This window comes from Styela clava, chromosome 4 (genome assembly GCF_964204865.1).
Source record: "Styela clava chromosome 4, kaStyClav1.hap1.2, whole genome shotgun sequence".
NCBI lineage: Eukaryota > Metazoa > Chordata > Ascidiacea > Stolidobranchia > Styelidae > Styela > Styela clava.
The window spans coordinates 13,477,515-13,496,480 of record NC_135253.1 but is presented as its reverse complement, the minus strand read 5'-3'; the positions used below and the strand labels follow the sequence as shown (position 1 = coordinate 13,496,480).

General features: G+C 36.0%; 1 protein-coding gene across 1 annotated transcript; it reads right to left on the bottom strand.

The window, feature by feature from the left end:
- Positions 1 to 9,080: 9,080 nt before the first annotated feature.
- LOC120327021 (protein SLC31A2-like) lies at positions 9,081 to 15,653 on the bottom strand. Its single transcript, XM_078112313.1, has 6 exons — positions 15,478 to 15,653; positions 13,532 to 13,651; positions 13,190 to 13,305; positions 10,509 to 10,619; positions 10,121 to 10,279; positions 9,081 to 9,771 (listed from the first exon to the last, which is right to left on the bottom strand). The coding sequence occupies exons 2-6, from the start codon at positions 13,638 to 13,640 to the stop codon at positions 9,658 to 9,660; spliced, it is 609 nt and encodes a 202-aa protein (XP_077968439.1). The 5' UTR covers positions 13,641 to 13,651; positions 15,478 to 15,653; the 3' UTR covers positions 9,081 to 9,657.
- Between the last annotated feature and the right edge of the window lie 3,313 nt (positions 15,654 to 18,966).

Genomic DNA, 18,966 nt, shown 5'->3' with positions numbered 1-18,966 from the left:
ACGTTATTGGTGCTTGTTTAGCCACAACTAATTCTACTACAAAGTGTGCTATATGAACTATATGATTATCATAAAACATAGAATTAGCACCGACTTGAGATGACCGGTTGGCTGCGAGCCAGAAGTCACCGTGTTGGTGAGAATTATTTTGATTTCGAGATCTTATTAGGAGTGATGTGAGACTTTATTATACAGACGTGGATGATGCAATAGACCTTATTCATTAAAAACCCATCCTACGCGCAAAAAGAAAAGTGATGTAAAAAAAATCAATTTTAACATTAGCTCTTATGGGGAATGTGATCACCAGAGCAGAAATTTGCATTTTTTATAATTTTCTAGATATCTTTCATTGTATACGTGAGCAGTTTTGAGGATAGAATATTTTTTACATCTTTTTTGATATTTTTATCATGATAAACATGGTCAAGATTTTTGATGATCGTTCATTAAAATTTTAATGAGCGCGGTGTTTCCGATGACGTCATTCTCACTAGACCATGAGATTCTGCCAACGCGCCGTGCTCTGTGGGATATGCGCTCCAACTGCTTGTGATAACAGAATACTGGAATACCGGTACCGGGACCACAACTGGCGTTCAACGAAAGACCAATTTTGGTTTTTATTGGATGTTATATATTTCATGAATTCCATGTAGTTATGTACATTTATGGTACACCTTTCAAAATCCAATGGACTAACTCAGTTCATATATTGACACCATGTACCCATCCCAAAATTGATGATGTTCAGGGCTGGATTTAGACCATGAGAGGCACCTTCATATTTTTGAGCTCAGAATTTCTCTCTAAACAACACCACATGTCATTGCTTAAAATTTAAAAATATGAGTGCATTAAACTTTTCATTCTCCCCATTCATGGGTGTGAATTTTTAATTAATAGAATAAAAATTTACTTGAGGCAGTTTTGCTTTCAATTTCTTTGATCAAACAACCGCTACAGCCATACTTTAACATAGAAACTTTCAGCAGAATGCGCATAATAATAATTTCCCTTATTATGATGCAAACGACGCAATGATGGCTGTTTACAAGGTGGTTGAAACCAGTTGTGTACAGAATTTTCACTATGAAAAGCTTGATATATATATATACTTTTCGTAGGGTTTAAATTTGTCAAGTTTTCAAAATAATTACAAACTTCAAAACCGAATTTCGAGGCTCTAGGTTTCAGCCTACCTAGCCTATTGGTAAATCCAGCCCTGGTGATGGTCCCTACAGCAAATTTCTGGCCCTAATCATTCGGCAGATTGAAATAAATGGTTTTTAGCATTTATTAGCAAAGATAGATATTTTAATTAAACATATAGTTAAACTTAAAGCCTGTATAATGATATTATAAATATATGTCCCATTATTACTGCATTGTGAGAAGGCTTTCCACACTATCAAGTCTACAAGGTTTTAGCGTCTTCCAATGTCTCAGATTGAAACTTCAGTCTTCATTTCGCTAATTCTTTTCATTAATTCCATTAGCATTTGAAGCTTGACTGATTCCAATGTACCTTTTCCATTGTTGTTTAATGTAATATCCTAAACGTGACTTCAAATTTTTTTCTCACTTCAATCATCACATGTTTGAATACCCCAGCTGACTTCTACTGATTTGTTATTAATTTACAATTTTTTTTTATAAATTAATGTCGTACTTGCTAAGTGTCCACCGGTGTCCACTAAGTGAAAATCTACAAAAAAGCAGTGGTTTAATATTGGACTACATTTTTAACCGAATCCAAGAATATTCCGTAACTTAGTCAACCCTTCCTCCGAGGAGTTTTTGTTAAATTGTTCAAACATCCTAATTAGCTGTTAATCTTGATAGCGAACATGGGAGGCAGGGGGGAGCTGACTGTGATGGTCGCATCGCTCCCCGGTCTATACCGAATACCTGTGTGTTTTGTATATAATTTTTATTGATTCCATGCTTGTATTCTGTTTGACGAAATAAATCTCTCTCTCGTATTCGGTCATGTTTTTTAACCTAGTAAGAAGACCGATATTGTACCATTATAGGTTGGAGATATTCATCTTTTTTGTATACCGGTACCGTACAACTTATTCTGCCTATTGGCAGGCTGGCCAACATTTTTGTTCGTAGGCCATTTCAGTATTTACTAAATAATTTAGTTTTCACCTCTTGCAGCCTTGGTGTGGTACCGGTAGTTTAAATAACACGTCAGCATGCCTTCAGTAAATGATTGCTAGCTGTACAGGTATAAATGCGTAAAACCAGTAAACAAACGTGATAGAAATGTTATGGGTTATAGATTGTCAATGTTAAACGCTTCCAGCACCGGTACCGTACCCATAGCGACATTAGCGCCGCATTTGCAGCGCATATCCCACAGAGGTCTATTGGCGCAATATTATTGCGACATACTCACATGTTAATTTTGAAGTCAGACATGCTGCTCAGATGGGTTGTGTTTGTCTGGTATACCGTATACTTGCTGTTAGAGTGCTGTTTACGTCATTGCTTTCATCTAATGCCAGATAATAGAATACGAATGAACCTGCCTCAAGTGCTCGTCTATAAGTTCTACAAGACGCGTTACTGTTCTGCGTGATAAACTAATTTGTTCATATTTGCTTTTGGTATCTGGACATACTGAATCCGCTGTGTCTATCACGCACTGCTTGATAAATTCCCCATCGGAGAATGGCTTGCTTGCTTTTGCTATTTTAAAAGCTTGCCTTGTTGGTTGGATTAGGAACGGCATTTTGATGAAAACGTGTCCTTTGCTGAATCCGAAAATTTGTGCCCAAATTCTAAGCTGTAGCCTCTCGTTGTTGAGTAGACTTGTTGCTAAGATAGTTTGCATGATTTGTGTTATAGTGGCGACTGATATTGTATTCTTTTAATACAGCAACGCTTTTTTGGCATACAAGACACACTCCGATTGATCCAACTTCTGCAAAATAATATTTGACAATTCATTTCTTTGTCGATTTTTCGCTATGTCCGTTCACTCATGTGGACAAAAATTAGTCTTCCGAATCTCATCGAATTAGGATGCAACGAAAGATTATTAGAAAACATTGGGATACGATAGACTAGAGTCTACTCTAGACTAAATTACGGGCGTTTTGAAATCGTTAACATAACTTTTCTGGCACTAAATTGAAACTAGAGTATACGCGTGACCGCACATGACAAGCGCGCCAGGCGAAAGGAAGAGGCGCGAAAGCACGCCGTCGGATCGAAAAAATGTAAAGTGTCGTTACTTAACGTCCCCATAACATGCAAGATTGCGGAAGCCAGAATAACAACTTTTACACAGGCTACGATCAGAATCTAACAAGCCTACTGAACCATACAGAATAGCTATGTGAACATGCAGAATTGGTTTAAAGCTGAAATTTCAAGCGGGCCAGATTGAATCACCCGAGTTTGCCCATGTCTGTGCTAGGACAACTGCACACGTTCGGAGATGGAGTCAATGCGTTCCGTTTGTCCGTATATATATGAATTCCGTACAATAAATGTCCCCGATATACATTCAAACGTTGCGCCATTTACAGATAGGCAATCTTCAGCAATATACTTTTGAGTTGATCTTTTTGGTATAATTTCCTGATCTCTGAATTCCATCTTTTCTTGTCTTATTTTCTCATAAATTTTTTTTACTGACATGAGGCCAGATAGTTTACTTATGCCTAGTTTTTTTCCTTTCCAGTCCAGGTTTTTGTTGGTAGCGTCCTAATCCCATTTCTGCACGATCAAAATCATATTCAAAAATTTTCATTATTTTATATAGAATCACGGCAACGTTGTCCGCTCGATTTCCAGTTCGCTTAGTGGCGTCCCTCAACAACTTACTGAAAGATTCACTGCAGTTCTTTGTTGCCTTCATGTTATCGAAGTACAAAATGTTCGTGTTGCCATTCTGCAGGCTCTGTAGTAAATGTCGACGGCCAAATTTTTATCCTAATATAATTTGAAGGATGTAGACCTTTTTGCCAAAAATTGTGTGTAAATTCTGTAAACGCACTCTATTAGTTGTTCCACTTGATCTTTACATATTTTTAAATCTGATGATGTTCCTTATTGCTTACGTAACCAGTACTCGACATCACCTAGAATGTGACTGAAACAAACAATATTTGTCAGATAGCTTTGTTTGAAATGGCGTTCATGATTGACTTCTCTCTACCTGAAGCAATTGGAATGTTTTTAACATTTTCTATGCTTATTTTGACGCATTTTTGAAAAAAGAAGAGAGCAAATCGTGGTTGCATTGGGTTTTGTTTTCATGCAGTAAGTAACAAACTGGAAATATTGGATCTCCGACCAAATTTGTTTTCTTCATAACCAAAGTGGAAATATAAAAATCAACGATTTTATATGTTGTATCGTATGATTACAATTGTGTAGAAGTTCCAGTATTTTTGTTACATTTCATAATTTCTGCCGAAGCTAATTTTAAAATTTTCGGGTGGTACCATTATAATTGCCAAAGAAGTTTAGAAGATCAATAGAAGTTTGTGAACAAAATTGGGCCAATTGTCCTCTAGTTCGCATATAGAATATAGTACATCTTTTGATTTTTTGAAAGCATTTTTAATCTGTGAGCAACGTTTTCTACCTGTTTTTCGTCTCGTTGGCGATCCATCGGCATTGTATCCGTGATAATTTTTTTTATTCAATTTTATATAGACATCATGTGGCCTCGTGTCGCTGCTCAGTTCGTTGCAAATATTGTCCAAGACCGATTTTTTGAGGGACGAAATAGCCTATTCGGATTTTTACTATTAGGCTCGGCTGACTATTGATAACCCACTGGATCGTCTTGGTAGAGTAAAATAACATACCATATTGTTGGTATGTCATCAAAACTACGCTGGCTGGCGGTCTTTTTTAATTGCGTTTTGGCGTTGTTATGGCCTGAATTTTTTCTTATAAACCATTTTTGACGTATTAATTACGAGTTCGGGGTCCAGCCAAGTGACTCCTGTAGTATTTGTACCTAAAATTATGGCCTAACCCGAACATGGTACACATATTACGTTCCGGTGTCCGCCATCGCATAGGCTGCTTCAAGAGTACCAAACACTTCACCTCCCTTTGGTTTCACCGGTGGCTCAACAATAATCAATTCAGGATATATTTTTTCCTCTTCACATGCTTCGATTATTGAAAGTGTCTCTTCGCATTTAATTGTGTCTTTGACTCCCTTTTTAAGAACCCTTTCTATTACCAACCTCACACGCTTCTACTTTATCCCCGGATTGGTTCAGTCAGTCGGGAAAAGTCATATAACTTTCTTCTCAACACGTAGGCAGTAGGCACATATATATATATATATATATACGGAAGTTATGGCGCAGCATTGATTACAAACAAATTCCAATGCCTATTTGGTTTTGTCCTAAAGATGATTTATACAATGGTAACTATGAAGTCGGTTGTCTTATTTCACAAAAAATATCTGACCGAATATTTTCGACTGTTCTTGACCGGACTGCCATATAGTATACCACACTGCATCCATGCATATGCATAGTTTAGTTCAGTACGTTACTTCGTAATCAGGGAGAAAGTTTTTCCAGCGGTATTTTTTTGCTCTAGATTTTCGATAATGAAATTACATTTTAATTTGCGTGTAGTCTTAGGAATATTCCTTGCTTCAGAGGCCAAACTTTTCGAACTCTGACGAGTTTAATATCTGTATGGGCTTATTCCCACCGGCGCCATGTGTTGCGTTAGATTTCTACGCTGACGCAAACGCAGTGCCCTGAACTTGTTCACATTGCGGTGTGTTAACGCATGTCAAATCAAATGGTCATATTTTCCGGGTGTAGTAAACTGGTTTTGTAAGCTGGTAAACTCAGAACTGTGCCACGTAAGTTGTAATTTCTTTTATTACCGCCGCATCGCATTGTACAGGTACCGCTGTACCGTACCGGTAGCCGACTTATTTATCATTTTTTGACGGTTGTCGAGAATGCTACGCGATGTGTGTTTCAGTATTTACTGTTGGATTTGTATCGCGTAATATCAACATGAGCAAAGCCCATTCACCGGAAAGAAGTTTATGGATAAAATATTGGATTTAAGGTTAAATGGTGGACGATCTGTTACGGGTGTTTCGCGAGGTTTCGATCCTTTTATGAATCTAGTTGTGGATGATGGAACAGAGCACAGAAAAGACGGGACCACTGCACCTGTTGGAATGGTGGTCGTTCGTGGAAATTCGATATATATTAATGTTGGAAGCATTGAATTGGATACAATGAGTTTAAATTGAACTAATCGAAAACGACAAAAGAATCCGATACCCCAATCCATGATTGTGCATAGACTGTTATGAAACATTCAATCTATTTACGAGCTTGTTTTTTTCAGTAACAATTTTTTGGCACAGTGTTATTTTTGCAATGAAATTGAACTACAGCATCACTATTTTACGTCAACGAGTGTTTTTATTCTATACATTTGTAGGAAAAGCTCTGTTGTGATACCATAGCCATGCATTCCATTCTACCAATTCTATAAATTCCTTTAGATCGTATTTATTTCAGTTACACTTTACAGCATAGCGTTTGAATGGAGGTTATCATTTTATATATAGCTTATATCATTCTCAAAAACCGGCCACACAAAAATGCAACAAGCAATCCTCAAGCATTACCGGTACATTTTTGCAAATAAGAAGTTGAATGCCTATTACCTTCGGGAGTGAATTTTCTCGTGATTTATGTTTGTTATGTGATAAAATTTCACTGAACAATCAATTTTTTTTTGTAATCACCACATAAGAACCGCAGCCACATTTTTTTTTGAATTGTTGTTTCGGAATGCATCCCCTAAAAGTCACCGCCAAACCACTGAATAAAGCGCCTGAATTACAACGTAAATCTCGACTAACGCAGTGCGTCAACGCAAAGAATGTTGCCTGGCGAATTCGTTGCGTTGACGCAGTGCGGCAATACTACGATGTATTAAATAAAATGCCTTACATGAGCTTGCTTTTTGTGCACACAGATAAATAAGACCGGTCGTACTTTTACCAATTTCGTGTTAAGTTCTAACGGCGGACAGATAAGAAGTAATATTCAAGAAAATCGATCGGATTTGGTTTGAGACAACTATTTTACTTATTTAGTTATTATTATTGTAATACAGATTATCTATGTGTGTGTGTGTGCTCACATTATGAACTATTCCAACTACAAAGTCAGAGTGCATATAACTTCTTGCGGGTGATGGCAAGTTAAAGATTGGGCTACTAATAAAAGCTAAAAGTTTTGTTGAATAGTTTTTGCTGAATGAGTTTTAAGATAAGCAAGGGAAGGAGTGTATCGAAACGATCAGGAAAGAATGTCACTGGTTTTGATAACGTACAATAAATATCAGAACATTGCAATATTTCTTAAATTTGATAGTTTTTTTTTAAATTGTTCTCTATTAAAATTTTATTTTGGAATGGTTTCATCATAAGACGTGAAGCAAGCGGTGGACGGATTGTGAACGAGTTTGAGATATCTATGAAACAAAACTATCGCGGCAGTCCTGGCGAAACATAATGAAGCTGATTTAATTCGATTTGTTCAGATATCTGAAGTTTTACTAAAGCATTGTCGGCCTAGTGCCTGATTTCAGGAATGTGGAGTGTAGGATTTTTATATTCACCTCCAAGGGAAAAGAAAGGCGATAAGACGACTATTTCAAGGCGAACTACGGCGTCTTGCCGTTATCAGTTTGTGCAGTGTATGGCAATATTAAGAAAATATGTCTCTAGATATACATTACAAGTAATATCTTCCCTTCACTAAAATTCAGTACGCGAAATAATTGACTGCATTGCTTGCATTGTATATTGCTGAATTGTATAGCTCTTTTAATAGACAGGTAGAGAGGATTTTACAAAGTGCCAGAAATTACACAAGTGCCTGATTTTTTGAATTTGTGCTCATTGATGCCATATTTTACCATTTATATTTCAAATAAATCCAAAAGGTAAGACGAGTGAACGTAAGTGACGAGTGATTATCAAATAGTATTCATCTTTGTACTATTAAAAATGCAAAAATTGCCAGTGCCTGAAATTTCACAAGTGCTTGAATTTTTGAAGCTCTCGAAGTATGTGCACCAAGATGGCGCACAACCTGAACATAGTATGTGTACCAGGTTAGGGTTCAGGTTGTGCACTATGTTGGTGCACATACTTCGAGAGCACCGACTTTTTGATGTTATGCACAGTGTTGCCATATTTTACCATTAATATTTCAATTCCAAATAAATCTAACAGGTTGTGATTGATCGTAGATTTTCTTGTGTTATAAAAAATGTCAAATTGTCTTGTGTAACAAATTTCATTCAGAAAGAAAAACATGCCCAATGTTGCCATAGAAATGCCCAAATTTATTCAAGATCTGATAAAACTGAAATCCCGATGAACTACGGTAAAAAAATCAAAGTGCATAAAATGGTGCCTAAAAAAGTGCCTGAATACGCAAGTGCCTGCTTTTAGGGAGAACTCCGATTCCAAAATGCTGACAATAAAGGTCATATGTTACATCACAATTATCTGAATGCGACGCAATCCGTGTTGCACAACAAAGCCTGCATGTGAAAAATCTCTGAAAAAATCATTTCGTAGATGCGCAATATCTGAAAATTCAAGGATTTATAGCAAGGATTCACTGTATTCAAAAATTCCTGACATCAAAGCCCTTTTTAACATTTCTCCCTGACACAAATTTGACCCCTAATATCCTAAGATATTGTTGTAAAAATTGGAAAGCACATTGAAATTGTTGTGTCCTAGCTAGCCGTATAATGGGTATCTTATTCTGTTCCTTTTTGGTTCTTAATCAATTAATTTAATATTGTTTTGTTTAGTTGAAAGTGTTAGTATATATGGATGCGAATGGGGAAAATCTTCCGACGTGACCTAATCACATGCGTCGATTGACAGGCTCGCACAGTATTTTGGGGTCTAGTATAGTTTAGTACCACAAGTACTTCCTGCGGGTGTAGCATGACAAATTGTGCATATATTATTCCAAACCCTCACCTGACTATGTCATTCACAAATTGATTAAAAACAAGAGAGCTATGCTCAAATATATTACCACGTTGCGCCACATAGTGGCAATTTTGATGGCGTCATAGCACACAAAAAAACGATAAATAAAAGTAATAGCCTCCTAGCGAGAAAATATAATCTTTACTCATTAAAAATTTCGAAGCAATTGGTCCAGTATTCAAAGAGAAAAGCGACTTTATGATGATGACGAAAAATCCGGATTAGAAGTAACTGTTCGGCCAACCTGTTGTTTACAAATATGTGGTCGTAGATATATCCCTTATAAGGATAGCGAAAGCTACTGATACACAAACTAACCCAATTTTGCAAAAGAGCGCGGAAGATTTTCATTAGATCAACGACAAAATAGAACGAAGAAAATGCAGGTTAAGATTGTATAGAATTGTATGAAAAATTGCAGAATAAGCGCAAAACGACGAAAAACATTTGATTCAAACGAGTTCGACACCCACCGTTACACGGAACCAATTATTAATCGCGTGGGGAATTTTCAAAAAGAAGTAAAAAAAACTATAATACACAATAAAATAGGAATTAGAAATTACAGTTCAAAACATAATCCACTGAGCGCCAATTAAATTTTAGAATGAACACCCGGCAATATCTCCATCGACCTTTGGCGGTGATTCTTCTGCTGACTTGTTTTCGACGACTGTGGACATTGTAGCAAGATCAACATTGTCCTTGCTTAACGGCTGTTACCGACAAAATGGAAAACATGGGTTTGTTTAGTTTGACAACACAATGTGATTTATACATAAAATTCATCAACATAAAAGTCAATTCACAATTTTTTTTATTATTATTTTATTTAGGTGTCAATAAGCCCATATATATGGTATAGAAATTATTCTCGCAGTTTATAACGACCAACCTTCTCTTGTACATAGAATCAGCTAGGAAGGCGGGGGTTTAGAGGTTATTTCATCGTTTAGTGCCACCTATTCTGAATAGAGCCTTGCTTTCTATTTGCTTGTTCGGCTAGTGGTTGCAAGCAAAATGACATTTATTAAAAACGAATTCTAAATAATTGAATTTTCCTACCCTAACAGCATTGTCGTAGGTCTGAAGAGCTTTGATTTTGGGCATTAGAGCGATGAAGAACGTCAAGAAATATCCAAGTGTGAGTCCGATAATTACTGATACTGTTAACCAGACATTGAATACCATAACAACCAACATTAGTAAGTATCCAACGAAAATCTATAGAAAAAGTATATATAGTCATGTTACGTGATATTACGATTGGGTTTATTTTTTATCAGCGTTACATTACGGCGTTTTTTTAAATATATATACCACATATAAATTAGGACTATACTCTTTAAGGGATGCTTTAAGTAAGGAAACGAGTAAGGAATTTTAGAACTGATGTATATAGACTAAGATTTAGGTGATAAAAATATGAATAGAGATGAATGAAAAATCGTACTTGAATGATATAAATGATACTATGTAGAAAATGCATTCCCCAAAAATAGGAATATTGCGATTCTAGGTTCCCGTTGGTTGAGGATATTTCCTTGTTCGATGCTGGATTGGCCTGCGATAGAGAATAAATAATTAGTTATTGCCACCTTTTTTGCTAATTACAGTACGTTATGGCTCGGTGTCTTCGCTGATCGCGGTCCCGGCTAGGCAGTCTACAATCTCGGTTGATCATACTATTTTGAAATATTATTATCCTTAACATCAATGATATTAAATATATTGCGTATATATCGGATAGGTTAGTTGGCTGAATCAGAGTAGTTTATAAGAAAGGATTTTTTAAAGTAGTGGTTCTTAATCTGGGTTCGATCGAACCCCTTGGGGTTTCGGTGGAGCTGATCTAGAGGTTCGACGAAGGTCCTTTGAAACAATTGTATAATAAAGCACTTTTCTATTGCACCGCGGGCAAAATGCGGCCCGTAAAAAAAAATTGTGCGGTCCGCGGTGAAGTGCCAATTTTGAATAGTGTTCCTGCGAAACGAGTTTTTAGTTTAGTTAATCTGGTACGTGCGAGCAATTCAAATCTTTTTGCGTCGCAAAGCCTATACCAGTACCTGAGTGCCACTGTCATTAGCAAAACTAGCCGGAAACCCCTTCGTAGGTAGAAAATTTTGTAAGTAGGGACACATTTTATCTGTAAATGCACATGGAAAGTAGAAAAATCAGAGAAATATCGAATAAAAACTACGGACGGTATATTTGTTCATTTTTGGCGTTGACCTACTAGGCTAACGAAGACCGCGGAGAGTGGGAGGAGGCGGCAAGGCTTTAAAGTATATTAGGTTGTCATGACAAACCAAGGATTTTAAGCTTAAGATTTGCGTGACCCTCCTTCATGATCTACCGTACTAATGAAATTTAACTCAGTTTATCCGATAAATCGAAGATTGGCATTGAAAGTACACAAATGAATACAAAATCAGAGCGCATTCAAATTTTACTAGGTTATAAATTTGCACTTTTATCCGCATTTCAATCCAGTTTGAAATACGAATGACTTAAACTTCCAGCGTGAATATTCAGTTAACCATGCTTAAATAACGTACCCCACGCTTTTCCAGATAATCTACACTCCCCAACCAGCGTTGCCAGATCCCAGTGACAAAAAAAACACCAGATCTAGACACAATAGTGGATAGTGGATTTGCACAGTTTGCAATATGCTGATTTAGAGCCATCAGTTGATTTTGAGAGCAACACCAAATGTCTCCTCTCATTGAACGTTGTAGTTTCGGTTGCTATCATGGCGATTCCCAATTCAGCGCGATAAAGGATTTAAAAGTAAGGAGGGTTATTGAATTGCAGAACTAGAATGTATATCCGTCATTATACAGTCGAGCTGACATCTATATAAAAAAGTTTAAAAACATCAAAAAAACAAAAAAGAAATATTAAGCGGACAGCAATATTTTACAATTCAATATATACAATACATTGTACCGCTTTAATGTATGTGGTAAACGTACGGTACATGTTTGTACTTAAACTTGTGATATAAATATCTCAGAGAATTCTCCCTATACTCCCTGTTGAAAAAAATTTATCCTATATTGAGAATTGTTTTGAAGGGATGGTGATTATAAACTGGTTTACATGTTTGAAACCATCATTTTCACTAAAATTATCCAACCATGTGCCACTTACAAATAGTCTACTGATAGCTTATTTTAGCCTAGTTAATCACATCGTTCGCGAGACTAAATTTTGATGACTGCAAACTAACCAAAGCTCCTTGGAAGACATAATGACAATTAAGTCATACAACTATTTTTTGGAAACAGAACTAAAAACTGACAAATAACACACAAAACTATGAAAACGAGGCCTGCTTGAACACATGTCTGAGCGGCTGCAAAAACTGCAATTGCTACGTCATGGTAGACTTATTTCTGATTGGCTGTGGTTAATGTAATAAACAAGGAAATCGATGCCCGGGAAATTCTAAATGCTAAGTAGCTAAGCTAAGCAATAGGGTATTACACTACTAAATATTACACACTAAATATTGTGTTTTATATGATTTTAATAATAGACATTATAGTGGACATCGAAAAAGTCAAACGGAACTTCTGACGTCAAACGTGTTTCAAAAAAGCCAAAATTGTGAAATTTGACGTTAAAAAAGACAATATGGCAACCCTGTTACCAACTGCCTACAACGCCGCAAAGAACCGGAAAAGGCGCAGGATTGCAACTGTACCGACAAACTATTTTTTGAAATAGTTGACGTTTTAAGTGAAAATCGAGTCCGAAATTTAACTGGAGTTGTCGGCTTATGGATCGAATTTATTTTTGTCATCCGCGATGATGACAATTCAAAAAAAATAGTTGGCCAATTTCAAATTAATCATCATAATTGCTTAAAACTGGTTTTAACTGGACAGCGCGATAGCCTACACCATACAAATCACGTATTTTTATTTTACGCAAATTAATAATTCAACTTGAATATTCGTTGGCTGTACTTACTTAACAAATATATATTCAACAATCATATAGCTATTTTAGAGTCGCTCACATTCTTTTTCAACAAGCATATTGGGTGCTATAAGTATTTATATTAATACTTTGGGCTATAATTCACATTCCGTTGTAAAATCCTTTGTAAAATTATCAACGTACCTGGTATATATAAGGGCTTCGTCTCAAGTAATTCTTCTGAAATACATTTCTCAGTGTCTTGAATATCTCAAAGAAAATTGCAAGTCCGGCTACTCCAATACAAGACCCAGCCAACGCTATCAGGAACAAAAATGAACATTTAATATAATAAACTTCCAATGGATATTGGATTCAAATTCTGGAATGCAACATAAACAAGTTAAGATTTGTTAGCAAAATTCAACGTGTTTACTGTTTACTCGAACTTCAATTCAAATAAACAAAATACATATAATTTTACATTCTTCCAATATACAATGCATATTTCAGTTTATCGATGAAAACTTGAAACTATTTGCTTACTTCCACTGTTATTAATAATCCATCCCTCAAAGGCAACTGCAACCGGAAGCTTGGTGTTAAAATAATGTGTCATTGTCGGCATAGTATCTGAATTCATGTCCATCTCCATTTTACTTTATACTATAATATGTTTTAATATATTTATGTTATCAGAATTATAAGACAGAAAAGAAGTAAAAATATAAGGCAGTGAGTGAGTCAAAGGCTAAAGTTTGCCTGTGCATGCATACGTTGCGTTGTAATTCACCATTCTGATTTAATCTACGATATGAATAAAGATCACAGCGCTGTAGTAAAACATCATTCTACATCTTTATTAACGCTCATTTTTTTTTCTGTTTAAATATCATCTGAGCCTTCATAAACGTTTATAAGGGATAGACGACAGTTAAATATGCCTGATCTTCGCGTCACTTCTTTCTCTCGAATCTACACCGTCATGTGATAGCGAGTAAACATCCTAGGTTCGATAATCAATGATTGAGGAAAAATCATATAAACAGTTTAAAATGAATTAAATACCTGATGGGCGATTCGGTAAAAGCTTTATTTGTTTTATATATTTTAAACCGTGTCCGGAAAATTCGCCGTAGGAATTCTCGCCACAGGAAATTTCGCGGCATAGGGAAAATCGCAAGAGCATTTTTGCTGTAAAACAAGTATTTGTGATTAAAACAAGTTATAGGGTTGCTTTCAAATGACGAATATTTTACAAATAAGGCGATTTTTCATACGGCAATTTTCACTACGTGACGAAATTTCCTACGGCAAATTTTCCTAGAACACTTTTAAACATCCAGCTTTTAGCAACGATCTATCGGGCAAGTGCTCAAGAGAAACCAAAAGACACTGACAGACGTGGTAAAACAACTTCAAGCCTGTGATCAAGTAAATCATTAATTTACTCTTCTGATACACGACGCATGGGACCGAACTGGTATGTCTTCACCTTGATAGGCTTGAAATAAAAGATAAGTGTTTCTTTACATGCGTAAATAGAACATGATAATGGCTGACATATCGCTATTTGGGAGATGGGAAACGTTGCAGCTTGTACTATAGATCAGGGCTACTCAACTAGTTTTACTGAAGATCCGCATACAAAACTTCAAAAAAAATTTGGTCCGGTCTTTCCAGATTTTGGCATCCTTAAACACGCACTTCTTCGGCCGACTAATGATTATTACCTAATCAGGATTGTTTATTATGGCGTTATGGTTCTTTTCATATATATTTAAATCCATAAAAGTTATTTTAGTAAAGGAAACTTAAAAAGTGGGGCTAATGATCCAAAATAAAGAATAAGGCGCGGTCCGAAACGAATACCCGGAAGGTCCGGATTCGGACCGCGGTCCGCCAGTTGAGTAGCCCTGCTATAGATGAGGGCGATATATATATATGAGGAATTTTTAAATTAATTAAATAAAGTAATTTAAACTCACTTAAAAACATAACATCGGCGTTGGTGGATATAAATATCTGGCCCAAAATGTAATCTGATTCTATAATTAATATAGTTCACAGGGTTAAATATATCAGAAAAGTAATTCCAACCTTTCCAAGTGCACAGTGTAAATACCTCCGGGGCGGCAATACCAAGTACCACATGGAGCAGCGCTTATCCTAGCCGCAAATATAAACAAAAAGTCTGCACGAGCTGTAATTTACTAGATAATATTCACTTGAAAAGTCTTGCCAATTTTTTGAATGTTTTACACGCTGCCAACATTGTTGACTAACTAGTTGTCGACCCCAGTATTCCGAGACATGATGTATGTATAAAGCCATAGCGAACATTTAGGGGGCATCACCATTAGTTTTAATGACGCTAGATATTCCAATCAATGGAGGTAAAATTTTATTTTCTAATTTAAAAATTATAATTAGGCTCGGGCTTGTTAAATACGAGAACATGTTATTTTGCGCTTCCTTATTGAAATAAATACCTCTCCAGGAAATTAATTTGCCGGATTCGATCTTTTCAATCTTGAACGACATGTCGTCATAATTGTTCCCTTATTCTTTGTCACGGATTGAAGTCCTTTACTGACATTTTAAACAAGACATGCTAGCTTCTGCTTTACGTAATGCATTCAATAAAACTAGTGAGGCGCAAGATAGACTATTTGCGCAGTGACGCCGATACAATACACGCAACATACAATTAAAAGCAAGGTTGGCGACAATTTCACAAACCGTCACGCAATGATCACGTGGATTACGTGTGACAAAAAGAAAAAAAAAGTAAGTCAATCTGGCGTAAAAACTCCAAAAGCAAGCAGGATCCCGCCCGCGACGCTTCAATTATTTTCGAAAATGTAGATTGCAAAAAGCAAGCTGAGAACTTGGGTTAGTGATTACCACAAAGAAAAATGTTGCAATCCAGGGTTCATTCAGTGTGACGCCGATGTAGAAAAGCTATCAAGCGTGATACAACAACAAACGTTACACAATATGTCATTTGTAACTTTTTCCTTTTATTAAGACGACTGAGTTGAGTCCACGAATTGTCACGTTCTTCGCGCGCTGTTCCTTTTTTAACTTTTAAAAATATGTGCGCCCGCCCAGACTCGCAACCCTTAAAGTTTCACCCGCGAGCGACAAGAGGTGTCCACCCCTGCATTATGGCATTTCGATCACTGTTTGTATGAAATATAATACCGTAATGGCATGCTGGAAATGTCCGTGATCCGAAGAACTGGCAATTCGATATAAGACAAGATATTATTGGACCAGGGATCCCGGAACGTCAAGGCCCGAACATAAACCAATAAATAAATAACGTCTGAGGTATGTATAGGCTATCAAAGAGGTAATAAATGTGGCCCAATTTCCGTATTTAGAAACTTTCGGAATAAGTCCTATCTATTCCAACCAGGGGTGCACAACCTTTTTGCTATTGGCGGCCACATTGCATTTATTTGTATAAAAACGCGTGACAACGATGGGCCACGAGGCGGACCATCGTTGTCAACCTTTTTATTTTCTTTTTATTCAATTTTTTTTTTCAATTTTTTTTCGTTTTTATTTATTTATTTTTTTTTAATTTTAATTTTTTTTTTAATTATTTTTATGTTTTTTTACAACAATTTTTTTATTTTCGGTTTTTTATTTTATTTTTTATTTTCAATTTTACGCGTGACAACGATGGGCCACCATAGATCACTTTGTCTTCCTAGAAGTTTCAGTTTAATTGCAGTAATAAAAAAGTAGTGTAGGAATAGCTGTGATACACTAGGCCAAAAATCGTTACCGGTACTCTTAGAAATCAGATTGTTGAATGCTATGAATCAGAAAGATGGTTTGAAACAAATACCCCATTTTACAGGCGCCAACTCGCGAAACTATTCTCAAAATAGGCAATAAAAATTTTACAATGGTAAAGTATAAGAAGAATTTCCCGGGGGTCAAAGGTCGGGTAGAGGTCCAATTAAATAAATAAACAATGATGTAATTAATTATTGGCGAACATTTATTCAGTCCAGGAACATTGGCTGGAAACGAACATGTAGATAGGAGGTTTCATATTATCTCGTGGGAGACGAAAGCCAATAAGACGGATCATTGATACGACAAAATAGGTTCCATTACATTACATTACAATTTACAATTACAATTTTTTTCCCTGTATTCTTTTCGTGAACTAATTAAGGTGTCAAACGAGAATATCGGTGGGAGACCAAGGACTTATCGATCAAAACTGCGGTTTCGATTCATGACTCTATAAGTACCCGGGTGTCCAAACACCAATTAATTAATAGCTCCCTAATTATACGACATAACTCGACCAAAATCAATAGCCATCTGGTCCGTGATATGATGAACGCACATGCAAAATTGGATGGAGATTAAACCCCGCTTTCTTGAGATATCGCTTGCATATAACAGACAGACAAATAGACAAAGATCGATAAATAAGATCGATAAGTAATGATATTTTTACATCATGCACTCGGTTTATTACTGAATCTGGGATAATATTATTTTTCGTCCTTGGTATTCATTTTTGATCCCGGACTGTGTCCAATAACAAAAAATATGCTTTTCGTGAAAATTTTTCCATTGGACATGTCCGGCTTCAACCAACACATGACCTCTCTAAATCCTAAATTGCCCTTAATAACTTCCATAATACCATTAAATTGCCGACTCGTTTCTTTTTTTCCTCCTATTTATATTATATATATTTATATTTAATCTCATTTGTATCCACCTATGATGAACTATATATATATAGCACATACACAAGGGTCGGGAGCCTAGATGACTTTAATCGGTCTTGCACACCGACCCGCACAAAGCAATAATCAATTACTGTGAATTATTTTCGTTATTGTATTATGTTTATATTAGTGTTGTTTTTGTGGCAATAAATATCTCTCTCCCTTACATTTGCACCCATAATTTGTTGAACTCACGACAATTGCCCTGCATACTATTGTACCTATGGAAATTTTTTTTACGGATATTTGAACGCATACTAACCCTAACCCATGGATTTTAGCATCCGCATATAGATTGAACTCGCGGATATACCGGTGCAAATGTATGGGTTCAAATGAACGCGAGTGCAAATGTACGGTCACCGGCAAAATAACAAACTCTCGCCCGGATGCCGGTCCAGTTATTCATTTTCAGACGCGTACACTATTGTAGGAGGATGCACAACCTGGCCTATTATTCTCTGATAAACTGCCCCACCAGGATAACTTCAAGTTCTGCTACCTGTATAGACCACATTTGGACAAACGTATATGATAAAAAAGTTAATAGTGCTGTTTTAGCAGAATGTGTTTCTGATCATCTGCCAATTGTACAATGCTCTCTTCTAGAAAAGCAAATTCAGAACAGAATTGAAACGCTTTACCGCCAGTTTACTTCGTCCAACTTGAATACTTTTATGAACGAACTGAATTCTATTGATATTGATGACTTCAGCAGCATCCAGGATCCCAACACTTGCTTTGAAAATTTTTTTAAAAAATTCTCTACTGCTTACTCTCAATCTTTTCCTTACAAAAAACAAACAAACAGATCAAACAAACCTTGGTATGATACTGAGTTACGTAAACTAAACAAAGTCAAACAAAAACTTTATAAGAAATTAATAAACAATAAAAACATAAATGACAAGCACAAATTACAGTTCAATGAATGCAGGAACCTTTATACTCGATTGCTCTACAAAAATAAATCAAATTATTACAAATATAAATTTGCCTCTCACAAATTTAACATCAAGGCAGTGTGGAAAACAATTAATGAACTTATTGGTAAAAATAAAACAGGTTCTTGTCCTTTGATTGGACTCGATTGCAGTAATACACAAATTGCAAATAAATTTAATGAACACTTTTCCCAAGTGGCACAAACCCTGCTCGACTGTATGCAACAACCAGCTGGCTGTGACAAAAATTACATTTCATATCTTGGAA

What these genes read in the sequence shown, in the direction of transcription:
- LOC120327021 (XM_078112313.1), bottom strand. Translation starts at nt 13,640, where the DNA reads ATGGAGATGGACATGAATTCAGATACTATGCCGACAATGACACATTAT. An exon ending in GATTATTAATAACAGTGGAA is followed by an intron (nt 13,306 to 13,531) that starts GTAAGCAAATAG and finishes TGTTCCTGATAG; the next exon opens with CGTTGGCTGGGTCTTGTATT. An exon ending in CCTACGACAATGCTGTTAGG is followed by an intron (nt 9,772 to 10,120) that starts GTAGGAAAATTC and finishes TGTCGGTAACAG; the next exon opens with CCGTTAAGCAAGGACAATGT.